This window comes from Pempheris klunzingeri, chromosome 6, assembly GCF_042242105.1.
Source record: "Pempheris klunzingeri isolate RE-2024b chromosome 6, fPemKlu1.hap1, whole genome shotgun sequence".
In the NCBI taxonomy this organism is placed as follows: domain Eukaryota; kingdom Metazoa; phylum Chordata; class Actinopteri; order Acropomatiformes; family Pempheridae; genus Pempheris; species Pempheris klunzingeri.
Window position 1 is genome coordinate 23,126,044 of NC_092017.1, and position 19,395 is coordinate 23,145,438.

Consider the following 19,395-nt stretch of genomic DNA (forward strand, 5'->3'; position numbering starts at 1 on the left):
ACACTCACAATTACATTAATAATGTTTTCAGAAACTGTGGTTACTTTGTATTAATGACTTACTTGACAATTTATATGAAATCACGTGGTTTTAAGTTAATGTGATGGGTTTTTTCCACTGTTTTCTGTCATTTAACAGGCCAAATGATCAGTAGATTCATTGAGAAGATAACCAAAAGCTTAATCAGTGATGAAAATCAACGATTTATTAAGCACCAACGCAGGTTAACACCTATTTGAGTGGGCCCCTGCATGCACAGGCAGGCCTGCTTCTAACAGGTTTGCTTCTCAATAAAGTTACTGAGGAAATATTAGTCATGAAAATGCCTCTGAATTCCAAAATCAAAATTTACATAAGATACATTTAGATTTCGTTCGTTTTATAAAAGCTTTCATGCAGTTTCCCCCGAATAAATTACGCGCAGTGTCCCTGAACTTTGCGCCAAGAAAATATTCCAAACATCTGAGCTGCAAACATGAGGAGAAGGTGAGGTGAGGCGCTAGAGAGAAAGGAAGAGAGAGGAGAGGAAGGAGGGAGGGAGGAGGGCAAAGTGTGTGTGTGTGTGTGTGTGTGTTTGTGTGAGTGTGCGTGCATGGGGCAGAGAGAGAGAGAGAGGGAGGGAGGGAGGGAGAGAGGTGGTGCAGTTAAGCAGAGTGAGGCAGGAGTGAGTGAGGCGACAGAGCGGAGGTGACAGCGGAGAATGGAGAGGAGCCCGTCCGCCCGGCGAGCTTTGACCGCGGCGAACGAGGACAACCCACTCGGCCCTTTCCCTCTGGAGCCAGCGTGCTGAAAGAAACCGGGAGGAATTAAAAGGGGGCAAAGGAAAGGAATGGCTGATCCTCTGCGGAGGACTTTACTAGCGAAACTCCGGGGAAAGAAATCCAAGAAAGGAGCGACGGCCGGCGGTGGATACGGCTCTGCTGCTGCTGCTGCTGCTGCTGCTGCGGCGGCGGCGAATGGGGGCCGAGAAGGTAAAGAAAAAGTTTTGCAGACGCAGCGAGACTCCGACGAGGCTCGCCCGGTAGTCTTGCTCACGGGGCTGGATTGCACGCCTGAGAGAATGAGTACGTACGAGAATTGTGTTGACGGGGCGATGGTGCAGCCCGGGGGGGTTGTGGTGGTCCGGGAGAGACGCGCAGCAGAGTTGGCCGGCGCACGTCCTCAGGAGCGCAGCAGCGGGGGCAGGGTTCGGGTTAATGAGGAGCTCTTGGGGGTCTCACTTCAAAGGGACGCGCAGTTTTGGGGGCATGCGGGAAGGGAGGGAGATAGAAGCCACCGGGGGTCCAGATCCGGGGGCAAAATCACTTTATCCTCGGGGGTCACGCCTGGAGCACCGCATGTCCAAAGACAACACTTCGTCTCGGTCCCGCGGCAGTGCAGCGTCGGGGACTCAATCGGGTTTGGGGATAATTCGAATCACGTTTTGTACCGAGCACGGGTAGAACCGCATCCCGGGGTGGATAAACCAGCAGAGGGCCGGGTTATCACTGCTGATAGTGATGGGACAGAGCCCACAGTCAGAGGACACCCCCGGCACATGGCAGGGACCGTAGTGGCCGTGAATGAGCACAACGCCAACTGGAGTTATGACAGCAGCCAAACTTTGGAGACGAACTCGCCAGTTTGCGCGGCACTCGTGTATCCAAACTGTGCGTCAAGGAACACAGAAGAAACCATTTTAATCAGAGATGTAGAGAGCTACGGGCCCGAGTATGCAGGGGACAACAGGGGGACTGCAGCCACTCTGCAGAGCCCGACCTTTTTCCCCACAGAGTTAGAAATATGCGACATTAACATGGCATCCCTGTGCGCCACGGAGGGCTCACTGAGATACACTTTAGATAGTGAGGATGAGGATTATTATGATAATGAAATTCTGCCTTTTTATGAAACTCTCAGAGCCAAAAGTGACGGCGATAAAGCAGAGGTTGCAGAGCTGCCACAGCCGGGTCATGATAAAGGGCCGCTTGATGACAGTAACAGTGCCCAGGAAACAGACAGGCTTAGGAACCAGCTGAAAGAAGCTTATTACCTGCTTATCAATGCTATGAATGATATCAACCTGGATGTCCAACAGATTAGCGGTGGTTTAACTGAGCAGCAGGCCGCCTCCTCCTGTAGTAGCCACTCCAGGGATAGTTTGTGCTCAAGGTTGTCTGCCAAAAACATGGACAGTGACTCCTGGTCGTCAGGAGGCGACCACAGCCCTCAACAGGTGTCTGACACTGACTCACTCTTGCTTTGCCTCAGTGGGAACCCTGAGTCGGGCCTCAAAGTCAGGCTGATTAGTAAGAGTGTGGCAAACCTGTCCATGACCAAGATGAGACCCACATTAATGCGCTCTGCTAGTGACGGAGCTATCAGGTATCCAGGTGGACCCCCACTCTGTATTCAGGCCCCCGGAACACAGAGTCCAGAAATATGTGGTGATAAAGAGGCCACAGAGACAAAAGAGGCTGAAATGGCAGAAGTCACAGGAGTGGGCGAGCCTTCAGGCCCTCAGGTGCTTTATAACGCCATCAGCAGTGATGAGCTGCTACAAGATGCTGCCGGTGATGAAGACCGTGGCGAGCGGCTCAATGAGAGCAGCGGCTCCGTCAACAGCCTCACAGGTTCTTCAGACAGCAACGCCGACGCATCAGCAAATCAGGGTCACGACAACAAGCCGGAGCCGGCTGAAGTCCGAGCGCAGGTGGGCAACTGTGTCAACAAGGGGCACGGCGTCACCGTCAACAAGATGCAAGAGTGGATGCACAAGGGCCGGTTGCTGTCTTCCGAGATGAAGCAGCGCATTGAGGGCTCGTCGTTGCCCCGCGGTGGAGGCCAAAGCCAGGAGCGGCCCTGTCCTCAGGCTAACCTCGGTGGGTGTAAACCAGGAGCCCAGACCTCCAGCCGAGGGGTCACATCTGTCAAGGCCAAGTCACCTACAATGAAGTCACCACACCAGCAGCAGCCAGGTAGGAAGGCTACACGGAGTGGCCTCAACCCCCGTGGATCCTCTAAATCAGAGAGCTCTCATCTTCCTTCCTCCCGTCATCCTCCTCCACTCATAGTAAACTCCGTCTGGTGGCGGTCCACCCTGCACTCCTCCTCTTCTGGATGCAAAGCAAAGGGACGAGACACCTCAGACCTCTTTGCTTTCCTTTTAAGATTCTCTAACCGGTGGCGGGTTCTGTCCTTCACACTAATTTAGGTGCATTTTAACACTGAATTACTAGCACATGAGGTTGTAGTTCGGATCACTCACAGTGTAGTTCAGTAACAACTAACTCACTCTCCTGTGCTAGCTGCAGTGGTGGTTTTTGTGGTGTTGGTGGTGGGGTTTGTGTGTGTGTGTGTGAATGACTGTTGATTATGCCAAAAATGCCAAATGATTCTCTGATTGTTCTTTGATGTTCTGTTTGTGATGAAGTGCAAAGATAGGAAAACATCTGCATCAAGGAAACCATTGACAGTAACCGGTGACACATGCTTTATTTGTTGAGATGTAACTTGCATGTGAGATAGGAAGGGATTCATTGGGTCTAAACTTTACCCAGCTGGTGAAACAATCTCACTACAATGTCCATTTAGTAGCTGCTCTGGAGCTTTCAATCATATCACCCAGTCCTCCTCATCTATCCAAGTTCTACTCTTCCTTGTTGGCTGGAAAGTTGAGACTGAAACTACATTAACTGATGCTTTGCACCACCTTGCAGCGACGGTAGCCTGCTCTACATTTCATCGGGTACAAATTTTGCCTTTAGGTTTAGTAAACATTTCACTGTGTGCATGGTTTTACAAAACGAATCACACATTTCATCCATGCTGACCTGAATTGACTGCAAACAAGGCAGCTAGCCAGTCTAATCATAGGATTCGGAAACTGTCTGTGTGGAAAACTTTGTAGTGACATTTGTTGCACAGCATGTGGACTTGGGCTCCATTTACGTGGAGCTAAACACAATCTTTTTCTCCTGCCACTCATAGATTTTTGTATGTGTTCAGGTGTGCGTTTGCGAGTGCCAGCGTGTGTGTTGTTCTGACGGTGTCTTCCAGAGTAAATAGATGACCTGCCATGTGCGCAGGCTGTTGTTGACTGTCAGTGTGCTCTGCTGCTAGAAATAGCGTGTGATCTCTCAGGCTGCTGAGCGGAAGGCCTCTGTGTTTGGTTTCCAAATGCTGCTGGCTGAACATTGCTCCGACTTTTGCATCTCAAGCTCTTCCCTCTGCCATCTTTTTTTTTAGTAAAATAAAGACAGGAATCTTCATGATATTAGTTTCCAAGGTCTCTCTACCCCCTTGATTCTCATTTTTTCCCCCTTTTACTCTCAGCTTTCCCCTCTCTGTCCCCACTGAACATTTCCACAGCTGTAGCCAGAGGAATCCAAAGCAGGAGAGAAGCCACTGCATTTACTCTTATGTGGTGTGTGTGTGTGTGTGTGTGTGTGTGTGTGTGTGTGTGTGTGTGTGTTTGTTTGAGAGTAGAAGGGGGTGGAGGGAGAGTTGGGCTGTCATGTTATCTTCCTCCCCAGTCGTTTACTCTGGACAGCTCCATGGTAACTTGCATTTTAAAGAGACTTTGAATTGAATATTTAGGATGCCATTCCTGTTGTTTAACTTGTTTGCGTTGTGTCACTTAATTCCTCGCCGTGAATGAACAAAATGAAGGGCGATTAAGTATTTATTAAGGTCAGCCCTGGACTTATCTTGCCCCTGTGGGCCTCTCAGCGCCTCACAAAGAGCCATTTAAAAAAAAGAAATGCCAAAGCATTCAAAAGCTCCAGTGAATTGCTTGTCTTGGCTTGAGACTCTTCATTGAGTTTATGGCTCTGCTCTTAATTAATGCAAATATTTATATATTTCGGACTTTCTAAAAATAGTCCCGTTCCTCCCCCTGAATTTTAGGCCTACTTGGACATTAAATCTCACTATGAAGTCATAGGATAAAATGTTGGCTTAATTAATAGACTGCAGCTAATTTATTTCTGTTCTGACTTGTCTTTTAATTACTGTATAACCCCCCCCCCCCCACACACACCCACAGAGTCACTCCTTATGTATATGTGTGGGTGAGAGACATTGTGCACATGAGCATGTATATGCACATCTCCGGTGTGTACATGCATGTTTGCATTTGCAGTTGGAGGATTTATAGTTTTGTTGCGCTGTGCTGCGGTAGAGGATTGGCTCGCCGGCAGGCAGACAGTATCCAGGCATCATGTTTTGGCCAGAACTGAACTCAGGAGTGGTTTGTCAGTCAAAGCTGATGTTGAGACCGAGCCAGAGACACCACAAACAGAGAAGCGTGAGACCTACGTATACGAGGCAGATATTCTTCTTCTTCTTCTTTTTATTGTAGTTCAAACTAAGAGGAAAATCATACCGTGTCTAGAAACACTTGCATCTCCCTTAAAACTTTGAAAATAATTGTTTAACACAAAGGAAATATGCTTATTTCCCAAAATGCCATAGAGTTGGATGAGATGATGGATTTATCTGTCTGTTAAATATAATGTTACTGCTAGCAGCCCTTCAAAATACGTCTAAAGCTTGTCATTTAACGTGTTAGATCTTGTTTGTTGAATTCATAGTGTAAAATTCACAAGTTGCGGATTTAAAAGAAGCCATGTGCCAGACTATTTCTTGGCATGGTGCAGCCCTTCAGTCTCTACACTACAATGTGTTATTTTTACACTTTGTCTTTTGCACAGATTAAAGAAATGAGATGTAACTTCTAATTCAGTGAGCTTTAGAGGTGCTGGTAGTTTTTGTTACCTTCAAACAGACCCATGCGAGCTGTTTCCCATTTCCTCTCTTAACGGCAAGCTTAGCTAACCTGCTGCCGGTTATCACTTCTTATTTCCTTGGGCAGGCGTGAGAGAGGTATCGATCAAATCATCTAAATCGTGGCAAGCAAACAGGAATAGTTCCCAAAATGTTGAACTGTTCCTTTAAAATGAACACATCACATATAAAGCAAATGCACACATGGCAGTATTGCTCAACATTTTGATTACATGAATTCCTGCTTTCACTGTAGATGCAAAGTGGCTACAGAATGAGATGAGAGTGCAGGTGTAATATAATCCTCCTCGGCTGCTGTCAAGTCATGTCAGAACGATGTGGCGTTTGGTTTCCGCAGTGTGCCAGAAACCTTGTTACTGAGCTGCTGAGTTGTTTTTTTTTTCTTCTCATAAACACGCACGGTTGATGGTGGAGGTACAATAATTTGTCTTGTCTGGGGTGTCTGTACTTGGACAGATTTATGGAGGATGGTTGCTCTAAAGACGGATCAGGTGATGGAGAAACTTGAGGCATCAGGGTTCAAACCAGGATGGTTTACAAGATGTATGAGTCACATGTCTGCAAAGAGTGTGGGGCCAAAAGGAGCCAATTTAAACGAATATCAGTAAAACCAGCTGGATTGAATTATCAGATGGCAGCATTTTATCAGGAGCTACTGAATAAAGTTTTATTGAAGGGCCTTTGAAGGGACTTGTCTTACTTTTAGTAGTGTTTTGGACCTAATTAGGTCATACTGTGAGTCCTTGTTCCTTTTTTAGATTATATGGTCCCCTGAAGCCTTATTATCAGCTTTTTAAACACACATCATGAGACAGGACAGAAGAGTCACCGAAGGAGCTGCAACATTGAAAAGAATTTGGGTTTCAAGCCAACGCATTGAGGAGGAAGTAGCATTAGCCAGGACGCCTCAGCGGGATGCAAGTGTTGACATGCGATGCAACTCAGCTCTGCATTAAAACGAAAAAAAATCTTCTCTGAGAATGGTCATTACCATATGAATGAGCGTCAACAGGAATGTATGGCAAGAGATTCCCTCTGAAGGGGGAGGACGAAACTCTGTACACACAACAAAGTGATGTCTGTATGGAGGAGTAAACTAGCTGGTGTGTGTTTTGCGCTTATTAAAAGAGAAGCCTCTATGAAGCAAAGGGGATTCAGGAAATAAAAGAAAATCCTATGGGAAAGTGGATCGAGTGTTTTGTCTTAGAGGAGAAAAAGATTCTGGCATTCAGACAAGATTTAGACATCAGTGTAATTGGGTTTACTGTCAGGCTCACGTGGCACAGGTTCACACCAGCGCATCCAGGAAATAAGCTTTTTTTTCTTTACTAGTTTGCATTCCTTTCAGCACCTCAGACAAACCCATATCTCTCCTCCTTTCTCTTTATTTTCTCACACAGACGTGCACCCTTGTATTATGTGCTCAGGCCATCTGTTACCTCCAGGTCAGGGGTGTGAGTTTTCCGTGCCCTGAACACATCATGCCTTCATGCCATCGCGGCACAGGGAGCCCGGCTGTGTGGTGGAAATTTTAATCGACAGGTTCTCTGTTGCTTTGCTCTGTGTTTGTAGGACGTTAGTAGGTGATGGTCATTGACCTCTCATGCCAAATGACAGCAAAGAGGAAAGGAGATTTTTGTCTTATTTTATTTTCTGGAAAGCTTTGTTGTTGGCATCAATTAATATGAGTTTTAAAATGTCAGGCTATTGGGGGAAAATGCAGATCACAATTTTCTAAAGCCTGTGATGATGTCTTCAGATTGCTTTTGTCCAAAACGCTGCAAAAGCAGCAAATCCTCATCTTGGAAAAAGCTCAAAGTAGATACTGTTTTACACTTTTGCTTGAAAAATTACTTGAATTATTGAAACTCGGTTATCAGAATAGTTGCCAATTAATTTTCTGATGATCAACAAATAGATTCATAGATCCACATGTTAAGTGTGAAACGTTCTTCTTTCACTTCCAGCTTTTGTGTTCTTTGTATCTTTGCCTCTAAAAGTCATTTTTAGTTCAAAGTTAATACCTTCCGACATGGATATCTTGTAAAAACTAGCTATATATTGTAGTTTAAAGATTATTTTCAGGAAACGCAGACTCAGAGATTCCAATATCTGTTTTTCATCAGGCTGAATGTTCTGCAGCACAATGACCGTCTGCTAGAATCATAAGTAGCTTCACATCAAAAGCAGATAAGAGGGCAGTACTGAAGTGCTGATTCTGAGAAGATGAGAGTGGCTGGAAAAGTGCTGTGATGGTCTAATATTTGACTGGAGAAAACTGCCTAAAATCTGACTTTTTACGCCAAACCATTGTCCTGCTGCTGCTCTGTGTTGCTCCTGTGAAGGAGTGTGACAGTGAGCGAGGCTGTAAATCTGGAGCTGTGGTCTGGAATGCCGCTCATGTCAGAACACGCTTCCTCTTCCAGTTATGAAAGACCCCTTAAAAAAGATGGCACGCTGACAACAGCTCCACGCACAACCACCTCACCTCCCCTTAGTCTCACGTTAGTCACTGGATCCAGCGTTGGCGGAGTTGGAGTCTGCAGTTTTAGGATCCGTCTTTGTCTTAAAAATCTCTCCCCTTTCTCCCAGAGAAATTCCTCCCTAACCAGTATCCTACTCAAACAATCCTTCTCTCCCTCCAACTTCTTTCATTCTTCCCCGTCCACAAGAGTGTGATATTGAAGGGCGCAAAGCAAAGTTTTTACCTCTTAAATGTTCCTTTTTAGCTTAATTTGTATATTTATGTCTATCCTTCAAATCCAGTATCTTTTTAACTTCAGTTAACCCTCATTTAATGTAATTAATCTGATGAAAAGAGAGTTCCCCTTTCTAACTATCCATAACTAGTCTACAAACTATCTAAATCTAACGATTGGCTTCCCCTCATCTAGATTCGAATTAAAAACTCTGCTTGTAGATGGAGTTTAAATGCTCACAAGGAATTTCAGGTCAGAACGGCTGAAAACAAGCTTTAGCAGATTATTATAGGCCTACACATTAACTCACGAGACTCATACTGTAACATACTGTATGTTTCCCCATCACTCAGTGGTTGGCACATGCTAAAGCTACTGAGCTCCAGGCCCTCAAACACAGCATCAGCCCTAATCCAGGCTAATGCAAACACACTGCTGGCTCAGGTCATACAAACACGTTTTATGTCTGGAAACCTTCCTTAAATTAAACAGAGCAGAAAGAAAGAAATACTTAAAGATTTTCTTTGTGTCCTAGCGGCGTGGTGGTCTGTTTGATTTAAAATGAAATGGATGACAGAGGCGCTGTGATCGGTTGCTCTTTTTTCTAGCTTCTAGCTGTTTGTTTTTTTGGAGATTAGGAGTGCCTTAAAAGTGGCCTCTGTTCTTGCAACTGAAAGCCCTTTATATTGACAGCAGTGCCTTATATAATCAGCCGGAGCGCAGAGGAATGGCATCCCTAACCGAATCAATTTCATCCCACTTTACATCATACTTGCCATATTTCTCAAGTGGGAAAACAGACGTGCAGCAAAGTGAAGAAATATAGTTCCAAGACTTGTTTTGTTGTGGTGAGAGGAACTCCAGAGTTGTTGTTTATGGGATTTCGAGGCACTGGAGACGGCAGCAGTTATTGAGAGTCAACGGGGGCTTTATAAAGTTGCCTTGTAGATCACAGGAAAGCAGAGAGAGGCTGTTCAGAGAGGCTGCTTGACTTCCAGGGAGAAGTAAATCCCAGCGGAGCCCCCCCCCCCACCACTCTCTGTCGGTGCTGCTTGCAGAGCTTTGTCAATAAGAGCAACTAAGCAAAAAAAAAAAATCTTAGTCTCAATCAGCTGGGTAATACATGGTAATTTGAAACCATGTTTTTTTTTTTTTTTTTCAATGCCCTTCAATTCTCCTCTTGGACTGCTCTGGATTAATGATATAAAAAAGCCCTGCTGTGGTTTATTCTGACTCATTCACACTTTTTAATAGTACAGTCAAACAAGCACATACTGGATGCCCTTGTGTTAGATTTCGATTTCGTTAAGTGAAAATATTTCCAAGTCTATAATTTGCTGGATGTAGCCTGGCGTGCATGAAAATGCATTTCCTTGAGGAAAAGAGAAGTTGTCATTACAGCATGTGGAGGGGCTCGTCTGGGAGCTGCTGAGGATCAAAACAGTCTTTTACACGAGCCTGCCGTACATGTTAGAGCAAGACCCTGCCCTTAGCACCTCACTCTCCCTGTCATACACACACGCTCACACACACATTCTCAGAGGTTGTTTTTCCCTGGCTGCATCAACCCCTGTGAAAATAAAAGCACAGCAGATGATTTGCAAAGGCGCTTTTTTTGATTTCTAGGAAAACAAATTCTTACTATCTGATTGGAAAAACACACTCGAAGCTATGCAGGAACTAGTTTAATGCTCTCTTTGGGACATTAAGGGACCACGTCACCATCTCGCTGCACATATCGCCATCGGCTGTACTTATCGTTGCTCCCTTACACGCACACCCTCCCCTCTCTACTCTATTTTCACAGCTGTAATGCTGGCGGTTTTTTGCTCTTTTTTTTTTTTTCCAAGTTGCTGTGATGGAAGATCTCTGAGCTCAATTCCTTCCATCTCCCTGTGATCTCTTTTGAATTCAAAGCCCACATATTCCCTGAGCGTCATTGAGGAGAAAGGGGGTGGGGGGGTGGGTGCTCCAGGGGACTGTGGTGGTGTGATTGAAAGTTCGACTGTAGTCATGAAAACAAAACTGCAACTGTTCATCCACAAATTATGAAACATGTCTCATTGAAAGAGACAAAAGCAAAGACGTGGCTGCTGATTTTAGTGACTTTAAAAAGCAGAGACAAGAATAAGAGAAGGGATTAGAGAGGAAAACACTATAAAGACTCATGGCATTATTCAGTGTTTCCACCGCTGTGGTTTCTTGATACAGATGCTTCCCTCAACTTGACAGGACATGAATAGTCTGAGATTAAACATCAGATTTAATCTTTCAACTCAGTTCAATAATTGCTTAAATGATGATGATGATTAGTTGTGTTTTTATGCCAACCAAATGAGGTTCTTATGTCTCCCTGCATTAAGTTGTAATTCTCTCTTTTTTTTTTTTCCATCACTCCCCCAGCTTTCATTGAGAATGTCCAAACACCCTGTGCTAATGGCCGGGAGGTGGGCAGGGCCAGTGAGCCTCCGTCATGGCGGCCACCGCTCACCACCATCACTGTCTCCAAGAAGCGCAACTGGCTGCAGCAGAGCTCCCTTGGGAAGAATCACTGTGCCAAAGACGAACCGCAGGGAATGCTGGGAGCTGAGGAGGAGGGCGTCCAGGGCTCCCATCAGCCACCACCTCCTCCAAGTCCCTCCCCAGACCACCTGAGACCCTCAGGGGGAGCCCCATCACGGCCGGTCCGCCTGCACCTGCCTCAGGTTAGCACTGGGGTCTCTCTGTGAGCAAGAACGAGTTTTAAGAAATAGTTCAAGAGTGAAGCAGAGCCAGGCTACGCTAAGCTAAGCTAAGCTAAGATAAATTAAATTAAGCTAAGCTAAGCTAAGCTAACCAGGTGCTAGCCATCTTGAATTTAGCATACAGTAATTAGAAATGAGCATGAAAGGGATTATCTCAAAGTGTTTGACTGTTAGGATCCAACACAGTAGTTGCTGTATGATTCAGTCTTTCCATCAAAGTTAAACAGAAAACTTTGGCCTGTCTTGAATTAGGTTAGCGTCGGTCAGGCCAAGGTGTCTCCTCACCCTCGGAGCGTGGACCCAGCCGAGGAGAATGACGCAGATGATGAAGGAGAGATCTGGTACAACCCAATCCCCGAGGACGATGAGCATGAGATGTCGAGCCGACCCGCCGTTCGGCTGCTGGTTCCCCCTCGAGCAGAGCTCCAGAGGAGGCCCAGCAGGGGAGGAGACGTGGGTCACGGTGGTAGGAACCTGGGGTGCAGCAGCGGCGCCGGGCCGGAAGCGCACGGGGAATGCCTCGGCGGTTCAGGAGATGGGAGTCTTGGGACTGCTGTACATTCCACAGAGACACTACATCTGCACAGACAGATGCTCGCGTGCAAACCTCAGGAGGAGGGGGGGCCTTCCACCAGCAGAGCCACAGGTGAGTCAAAAAAAAGACACATACACACCTTCTCTCATTCTTACTTTGCTTGCCTGTCTTCTTTTTTCAACTTCTCCATTCAATTTTTATCTTAGAAATCTTTGGGTTGATGCTGGAGGGCCAATTATTGTCGTTTTGTCACCAGTCACCCTCGGCAGATTTTTGTGGTACCTCACACCTTCACACCTTTAACCAGAGGATGAACACATTGCAGGCTTACTATAGCTTTACTCAGAAAAGAAAGTGTGTGTGAGGTTTAAGATGATGAAGCAGCAAAAACAAGAGTTTCGCTGGATTTAAGATCCAAAATTCCTCCTTTTGAAGTCTAACAAATGTAATAAATGCTCAGTTTTTTCTTGTTCTGTTCTGTTTAATAGGAGCAGACAGGAGCTGTAGCTGTCTAATCACATCACTCCATATCAGTGTCTCTCATTAGTTAAACTCAGATAGACATTAGCCAGGAGGAATTCAGAATCAGCATTCCTCAGAGGAAAGAATATCCATTTACTTGTGACTGCAGCTCACACAGAGGGGGCTGGAGACTTTTGGTGGTTCTCGAAGTTTTGTAGGCCTTATTTGAAGAAACTCTCGCCTTGATAGCTTGATCATTAAAACTTGTCTCATACAGAGAGAGAAGAAAATGACTCGTAACCTGTAAAGTTTAAGCAGAATCACTATTATGTATTTGATTGCTCTCTCTGCACTTTTTTATTCACTTGTTTGCTTGGAAATTGTTGACAACTCTGGTCTGCAGTAATGGCATAATGATGACAGCCAGCACACGGCTCCCTGTCTCTTAATAAGCTTGATCTGTTTTTTCTAACTTCCGACTTTTTGTTCCATCTGATGTGGCAACATGGTAGTTTCAACCAATTTGCACATTTTGAGCTGAGCCTATAATTACAACTTTTGACAACATTTTCTGTGGCACGCAACAGCCTTTTCTAGTTGTAAGAGCACAAAGCGAGGCTGAATAGTTTGGGTGCGTACGCCGAGTGAAATCTAATACTTAGAATCTACTGTTCACAGCCACAGTTTTACTGCAGGAATAAGCTCACAAATAACTTTTTTTTTTTTTCACAATAAAATACTACATTTTTAAAAGTTCAAACCACATGAGACCCTTTCCTAGACATGAAAGAACATACTTTAGGCTGCAGTTTTTTCATGTTTCAAAACAAAAATCAGCACATAGAAAGAAAGTGTTTGTCTAGCGGAGTGGAAAGTCTTAACTACTTGAGGTGCATTATCTCCCAAAACAAATCTGCCGGTGACACAGGTTTGATTGGCGGCTGATAAACTCCTTGATCCTCATTGACTGGCGTCAAACTCCTGGCTCTCTCTGACATCACGTGTGGCTCAGCAAAACCCTGTAGGATTAGGATTAAACCAGTCCCAAATAAGTCTCAATGTACCGGCCCAGGAAAGGCACTAATCATAGCTCAAGAGCTAATTAAATTTAGGCTATTTCAGCCTGCACCTTTTCATAGGTTTCAGACCTATTTTGCACCAGATGAAATTTGCTGGTGTCATTAGGGCCTTTCATGCTGCGTAAGCAGATGAGTGAACATAATTGGAGGCAGGAGTTGCTGCTTCAGCAGTTTTAATGGTGAACAATCTTGTTCTGAACCGCTGTGAGCAGAGGAGCTTTTTAAATTTTCCCAAAGCTGTCTTCTTTTTTTCAAAAGTGATTAATTTTCCATCAACCTACTACCATTCAGAGACCTGTGTGTCATTTACGTCCTGTAATAAGATTCTGTTTAATGGGAGTACTTAGTAGCAGGTCTGTGAGAGTGTGAGTTTACTGGTGTCCTGACCGGTTGCTGTGAAAATGAGAAGCTGGAGCAGAAGTGTTGTTTTTTTTTCTTTTCCCTCCCGCTCCGGAACTGCCTCCCTCTCTGCTGCCTGTTGACTTTGCGATTGATTCCTGTAGGTTTGGCGACGCCATCCCACACCTCACCGCAAAAAAAAAGAGCAGCCAGCTACGTGTCATCAAAGGGGAAACAGTCATTAGTTGATTTTGTGTGTGTTAGTTTAAAGTCAAACTGAGTGTTAGGAAAGTAGAACATTTCCTCACCACCTTTCTTCATCTTTAGTTAGAAACCTCCTATCTGTGTTTGTGTGTGTATTTGTGTGCATATTGTGGTTGCTGCTAATCCAGTTTGTATTGGCTGCAAACTGACACTTTGCTCCTCCTGCCCTCACACTGGTCCAAAATACTGGAGGATGGAGGGGCAGGAGTGAAAAGGACAAGAGCCTGCTGTGGGTGCTCACTCCACCCTGCAGTCAGTGTCCCATCTCGTCACCACAGGGTCACGCTGGGCCTGTTTGGGGACGTGGATAATTACCAAAACAACATTTCTATCAAACTTCTGTCCTCTACACTGATTTGTCAGATTTGCTACCCACTGCTGCTGTAACGTACATTTCCCCGTCATGGGACTATAAAGGAATATCTTATCTTATCTTATCTTATAAGTCAGACCTTTATGGACTTGTATACACTGAAATACCACACAATCCATGAGATGTCTGTTTGGAAACAAGTGCATTTTAACATTTAACAAAAATCTTTGCAGTGATTGTAAGAATATTGATCAGAATGATGATTTTACAGATTCTGGCTTGCAGATACTGGCTATAGGAAACACAAATAATTTTTTAGGCCAAAGAAAATCTCATGAGAACAGTATTATAGTATTTGGCACTGTGTTAAGTCATTGATGACATTAAGGGTCACACCAGTTGTTTTGCATGTTTTAGCTTATTTACAGCAACTCGCAAATATCACAAGCTAACCATGAAAACCATGCAGTGCAGTTTTAGGTTTCTGAATGTCTTTTCCCTGAAGACCATGAAAACCAATTAACAAACTCCTGGAGTTGATTTCTCTGATACATTACAGTTAACATCAAGTCTGCATATTTTGTTTTGATTGAAAGAAATGTTAACATTATTGTAATGCAGTACAGACCTTTTGATTTGATTTGGAAGACTACTTTTCCATGTAATGATAATGCATCTTCATCTTCACCAGGATGGATTACATAACTCAAGAAAACTATAGCTGCCTGGAACAGCAAGAAATAAATGAATCCCAAATTAATCAAATGTACAAGATGCATTCAGCATGCAAAGTCAGCAAAGCTGTAAAATATACATGAAATATGGTTAAAAAGCTAGAATAGATAATATAGAATAGAAATAGAATAGAATATCTGTACAGTATTTTAATACTTTGTGAAAGCAAACTAGCCAAACTAGCAGAATTGGAAATGCTGTACCAAACCGAACCTCATGAATTGTGTGTTTGTTGGTAGTAAAGTCATATCTTTACTGTGGCTTTGTAGATGTGCTTTTTGTTCCACCACAAAGTTGCCACATTATTTGTAAATGTACCCACGAAGTAAGATTTGATAAAGTCTATAACTACAAAAAACGAGGAGTGCAGCCCAAGTGCTTGACTCTACTATTTTAGTCCCATCCCTTGTGTCTCCTACTTTAAATTCTTCAAAAATATCAGCCCATACAGATTCCACTTTATCTGAAGGGCTAAACGTTTGACAGGCCTTTCATTGATTGAGCACGAATAAGAGTGTCTGCTGAATTAATGAAGCAATGCAGATGTAGATGACTCTCTGCGACTATAGCTGTCCTCTGTTCGGCTGGCTGGTTCTTTTTCCCTCACCGGATACACTCCAGACTCCTCGTGTGCTGCCTATTGACTGACTTTTTGTCCATCTGAATGCTCTATTTGTATGGAGAATAATGATTGATGGACTTTGGGGGTGGTGAGTATGTTGTGTTCCCAATCTCTTGTTCCCTTTAGCGCCTGTTTGGGGAATCTGACTTGGCCAGCGCTCAGAATGGGATCAGAGCTATTTCTGGGGGTTGTTTTGGTCACGCTGGCTGCTGCGTTTGAGAATTGGCCCCAGCTGCTAAAGTTACATGAGAGTTCAAACCTCTGAGTTGAAACCTGGAATCTAATCTCACTTGACGATTACATGGTTGGGTCTGGAGGAAGTCGACAGCTCAGAGAAGCGATATTGCGAGAGCAGCACTTCAAAACCAGAGCAGATTCTGTAGCGCTGCACTGGATGTAAAGTTCAGATCACATGGTTTTCTCATGGCTCCTTTATTCTGGTCTGTTATTCATGTCATCACCAGAGCAACTGAAGAAAACGGCTCTGGTCTCTGTTTTTATGTGCAAAGAATTTGATCTATGTACACTAATGTATAATCCTTCCTTAACTGGCCATGCATGCAATGGAGGTCACAACAGGGAATCTTATGCTGACCATGTGTTTGATGAGAGGTTTTCCAAGACTCAAGCACTATTAGTTAGGTCTGCAACCAACACCTATTTTCACAAGTCAATTAAATAGCAAAAAAATGCTCACAACAACTTCCCAGACTCCAAGATGATGTCTTCATGTCGCCTGTTTTGTTTGACCAAGAGTCCAAAACCAAAAGATATTCAATGTTCAGTAATAAGAAGCAGCAAATACTCACAGTTGAGGGAGCTGCAACCAGCGAGTGCAGAGTTTCCACTAGGAGAGCAGAGATGGTTGGTGTAGTTGGTGGTAAACGGCCACAGTTGTAGATGATACCAGTACAGCTGGTTTGTATAAGCCTTAAACTCCACCAATTTTACACAGCAAAGTCTGTTTACAGATGTGGAGTATCACAACATATGCTTATGCCTTTGCTGCGTCATGTAGCGCCACTGCATATTTTCCCTGAAGCCTAATAAGCTTCATGTTATATTTCATAAAAACCTCTTTACCTCATATAGGTGGATGCCTCTACTATTAAAAGCTGCAAAATGAACTCTTGAATGTTTTTTTTTATAATTGTTTTTTCAGCATCATTATTATTTCATCAGTTTCTGAGTGATGAAGTTTATTTTATTATTGATATTGATAATTAGGAAGTAATTTAATGTAATCTCTATGAAATTCTTAGTACTGATAAACTTGTTTTCAGATAGAAGTAAGTCATTCGTCAACACTCATCACATAACTGTTAGTGCCTTGTTTGGAACGTGGCAGTGCAGCGAGGCCGGTGTGGCTGCAGGCTGTCTAGAATTAGCAGCCACTCTGTTGGTTGAGTTACAGCAGAGCAGGAATGCCTGCAGTGGTAGGCCAGCTAGGCTACATGAGGGCTACTTTGGCAGGGGGCCATGTTGTGCTAGTGAGAAGGCCTGCATGCTTGGATATATTAGCAGGGGTTTTGTAACCATTGTAATGAAACGGCCGGGCTCCCGCAGCCCCTTAAAGGCCTTCCAGCGCTGAATGGTTTTGAGCCAAAAGGAGAGGAAGCAGAGCAGGGCCTGGCCTTGGTCACAGAGTGAAGAAACTACAGGACAAGTATGCCATTCACCGGTTTATTTACACTCCCCTTGTTTGTCAGCACACCCTGCATGTTCTTGCATTGAGCACACACATTTCAGAGACTTGCATATACAGACACACACACGCAAGTGAATACAAGTGATTTTACAGGGGTAATCAGGGACATCAGATTATTGTCTCGCTTCAAGGCTTATCAGATCGCTCAGTGTCTCTCTCTTTCTCACACACACATAAACACACACTCTCGCATTGTTGTAGCCCTCACGCCTAATATTGTTTCAATGGAGGACATTTCATATTATCTGACTATGGGCTAGAGTGACAATGTGGCTCATGCTAATGGCTCTATGTGTCAGGCATATCTGATAATGGTCAGGTCACCCCTCTCTCACACACACACACACACACACACACACACACCCTGCACCTGTCTGGTGGCAGTGTTGTGAAAAGCCCTCGTCATAAATTCCTGGGCTTTGTTCAGAGGTGTCAGTGGCCTGGTGCCTGAGGAGGGCTGCAGGGTCAGGGAGGGCGTGTGTGTGTGTTTGTGTTTATGCATGCATATTTACATGCACTCTCTCTTTGTGTCACAGTAATATGGTGAGTGCATGGTAAAGTGTTGGGGGTGGGCACAGTTACCCAGCTCAGGTGTCATCTAGAGAAATGCAGACCTTTTGCCCTTTGACCCAGGAACATGGCCCTGGAGGGTTGGGTGTCAAACCATCGCCCCTGAACCTCAGCTAGTGAGGTGTCATGTTACTCTCCTGGCTGCTGCCACAAGGCCAAAGGCTACAGAGGACACAGCTGCATGTGTGTGTGTGTGTGTGTGTGGTGTGTGAAGCCACAGTCATTAACTTTGTCAGGGGCAGACTTGCCTTGCAGGGCTAGTGGATGTTGCTCCAATTCATGTTGATTATCAAATAACTGGGACAACAGCAGGACACTGATGGAAGTTGTTTTGATTCCCATTCTTGAAGGCTCTTACATGTGAGATGAGGGCATGATGTTGGTCATAAGACTCAGAAAGCTATTTTACCCCACTCAAATAAGTAAACACTTGTACTGTAATGAGTGTATTCTTCTCAAAATCTGGGTACTTTTGATATTGTAGAATACATCATATTTAACACATACTTATCCAATTATGTTTCATTTAACTCCAATGCATTTGGCATATTTTATTAAATGAAACCAAGTTAAACTATGGTTATATTCCATGAACTAAGATATTAAAAAAATCCAATCGTAATCACAGTCATATTGCATAACAAGTTATGCAAACTCTTCGTTTGTGTGAACCCAAAACCTCCCAAGCTGTAATTAGTTGAATTAGTACTATAATGTAATACTCAGTACAATATGTAGAGAGATTATGGTGAGAGAACTCAAAAATGAGTTAAACTGTGTGTCACGCACAAAGAATTTCACTCCTGAAAACCTTGTTTCAGACCTGACCAGGGTCTCTGTGTAGCCGACCCCTCCCCAGATGTTGTTTGGTGAGTTAGCACCTCCAGTGCCCTCCACCCATGTTTTCCCCTCTCAGAGCGCCTCTGTGTCTATTATTGGCAGGAAGCCGTGACAGGGAAGGCTACTCAGCCAGCGGGAAAAGGAGGCTAAACATGGTTTGGTGAGGAATGTGAGAGAACAGCCATGTTCATTTGTACATTCACCAGCCAGCTTGCCAGCCTTCCAGTCGACCATCCAGACCTCTGAGTGCCTAGACAAGGGGCGCCTTTGTCCCCCATCTGCCGGCTACACCCTGCCCTGCTCCTGCCCCCCATCTTACCCTTCTCTCCATCCTGTTGCACCTCCTCTGCTTCCCTCTTTTCACTTGCGGGCCCTCGCCCCAGAATAGCACAGCAGGTCCCCTCTGAAAATAGAGCTGGTGATGTTGGCAGGGTCAAGCTCTCTCTCTTCTTTCCACTTTGTATCTCTCTCGCTCTCTGTTTTTCTCTCTTTTACAGAATCACTCTTTTGTTTGCGAGATTTATTCAGAGAAAGTAATTAGCTGATAAAAACAAAAAAAACTTTTATATTTGAAAGGAGAAATACAAAATCAATAGCAGTTTATATGAATGTATTCAATGTCTAAGTAGCTCATCAGCCCCTAGACCTTATTTACTATTTAGGACAGGTCTGAAAGCACTCTTCAGAAAGCTTGAAGA

The 19,395-nt window shown here is 44.4% G+C and overlaps 1 protein-coding gene across 1 annotated transcript in view; it reads left to right on the forward strand.

Moving 5' to 3' along the window:
* The first annotated feature begins 679 nt into the window (after window positions 1–679).
* syde2 (synapse defective 1, Rho GTPase, homolog 2 (C. elegans)) overlaps window positions 680–19,395 on the forward strand; it is a 44,957-nt gene continuing 26,241 nt past the window's right edge. Inside the window, exons 1-3 of the mRNA XM_070832123.1 lie at window positions 680–2,957; window positions 10,890–11,191; window positions 11,483–11,876. Coding sequence (XP_070688224.1) covers window positions 830–2,957; window positions 10,890–11,191; window positions 11,483–11,876 — 2,824 coding nt within the window. The 5' untranslated portion in view covers window positions 680–829. The remainder of the gene's footprint in view (window positions 2,958–10,889; window positions 11,192–11,482; window positions 11,877–19,395) is intronic.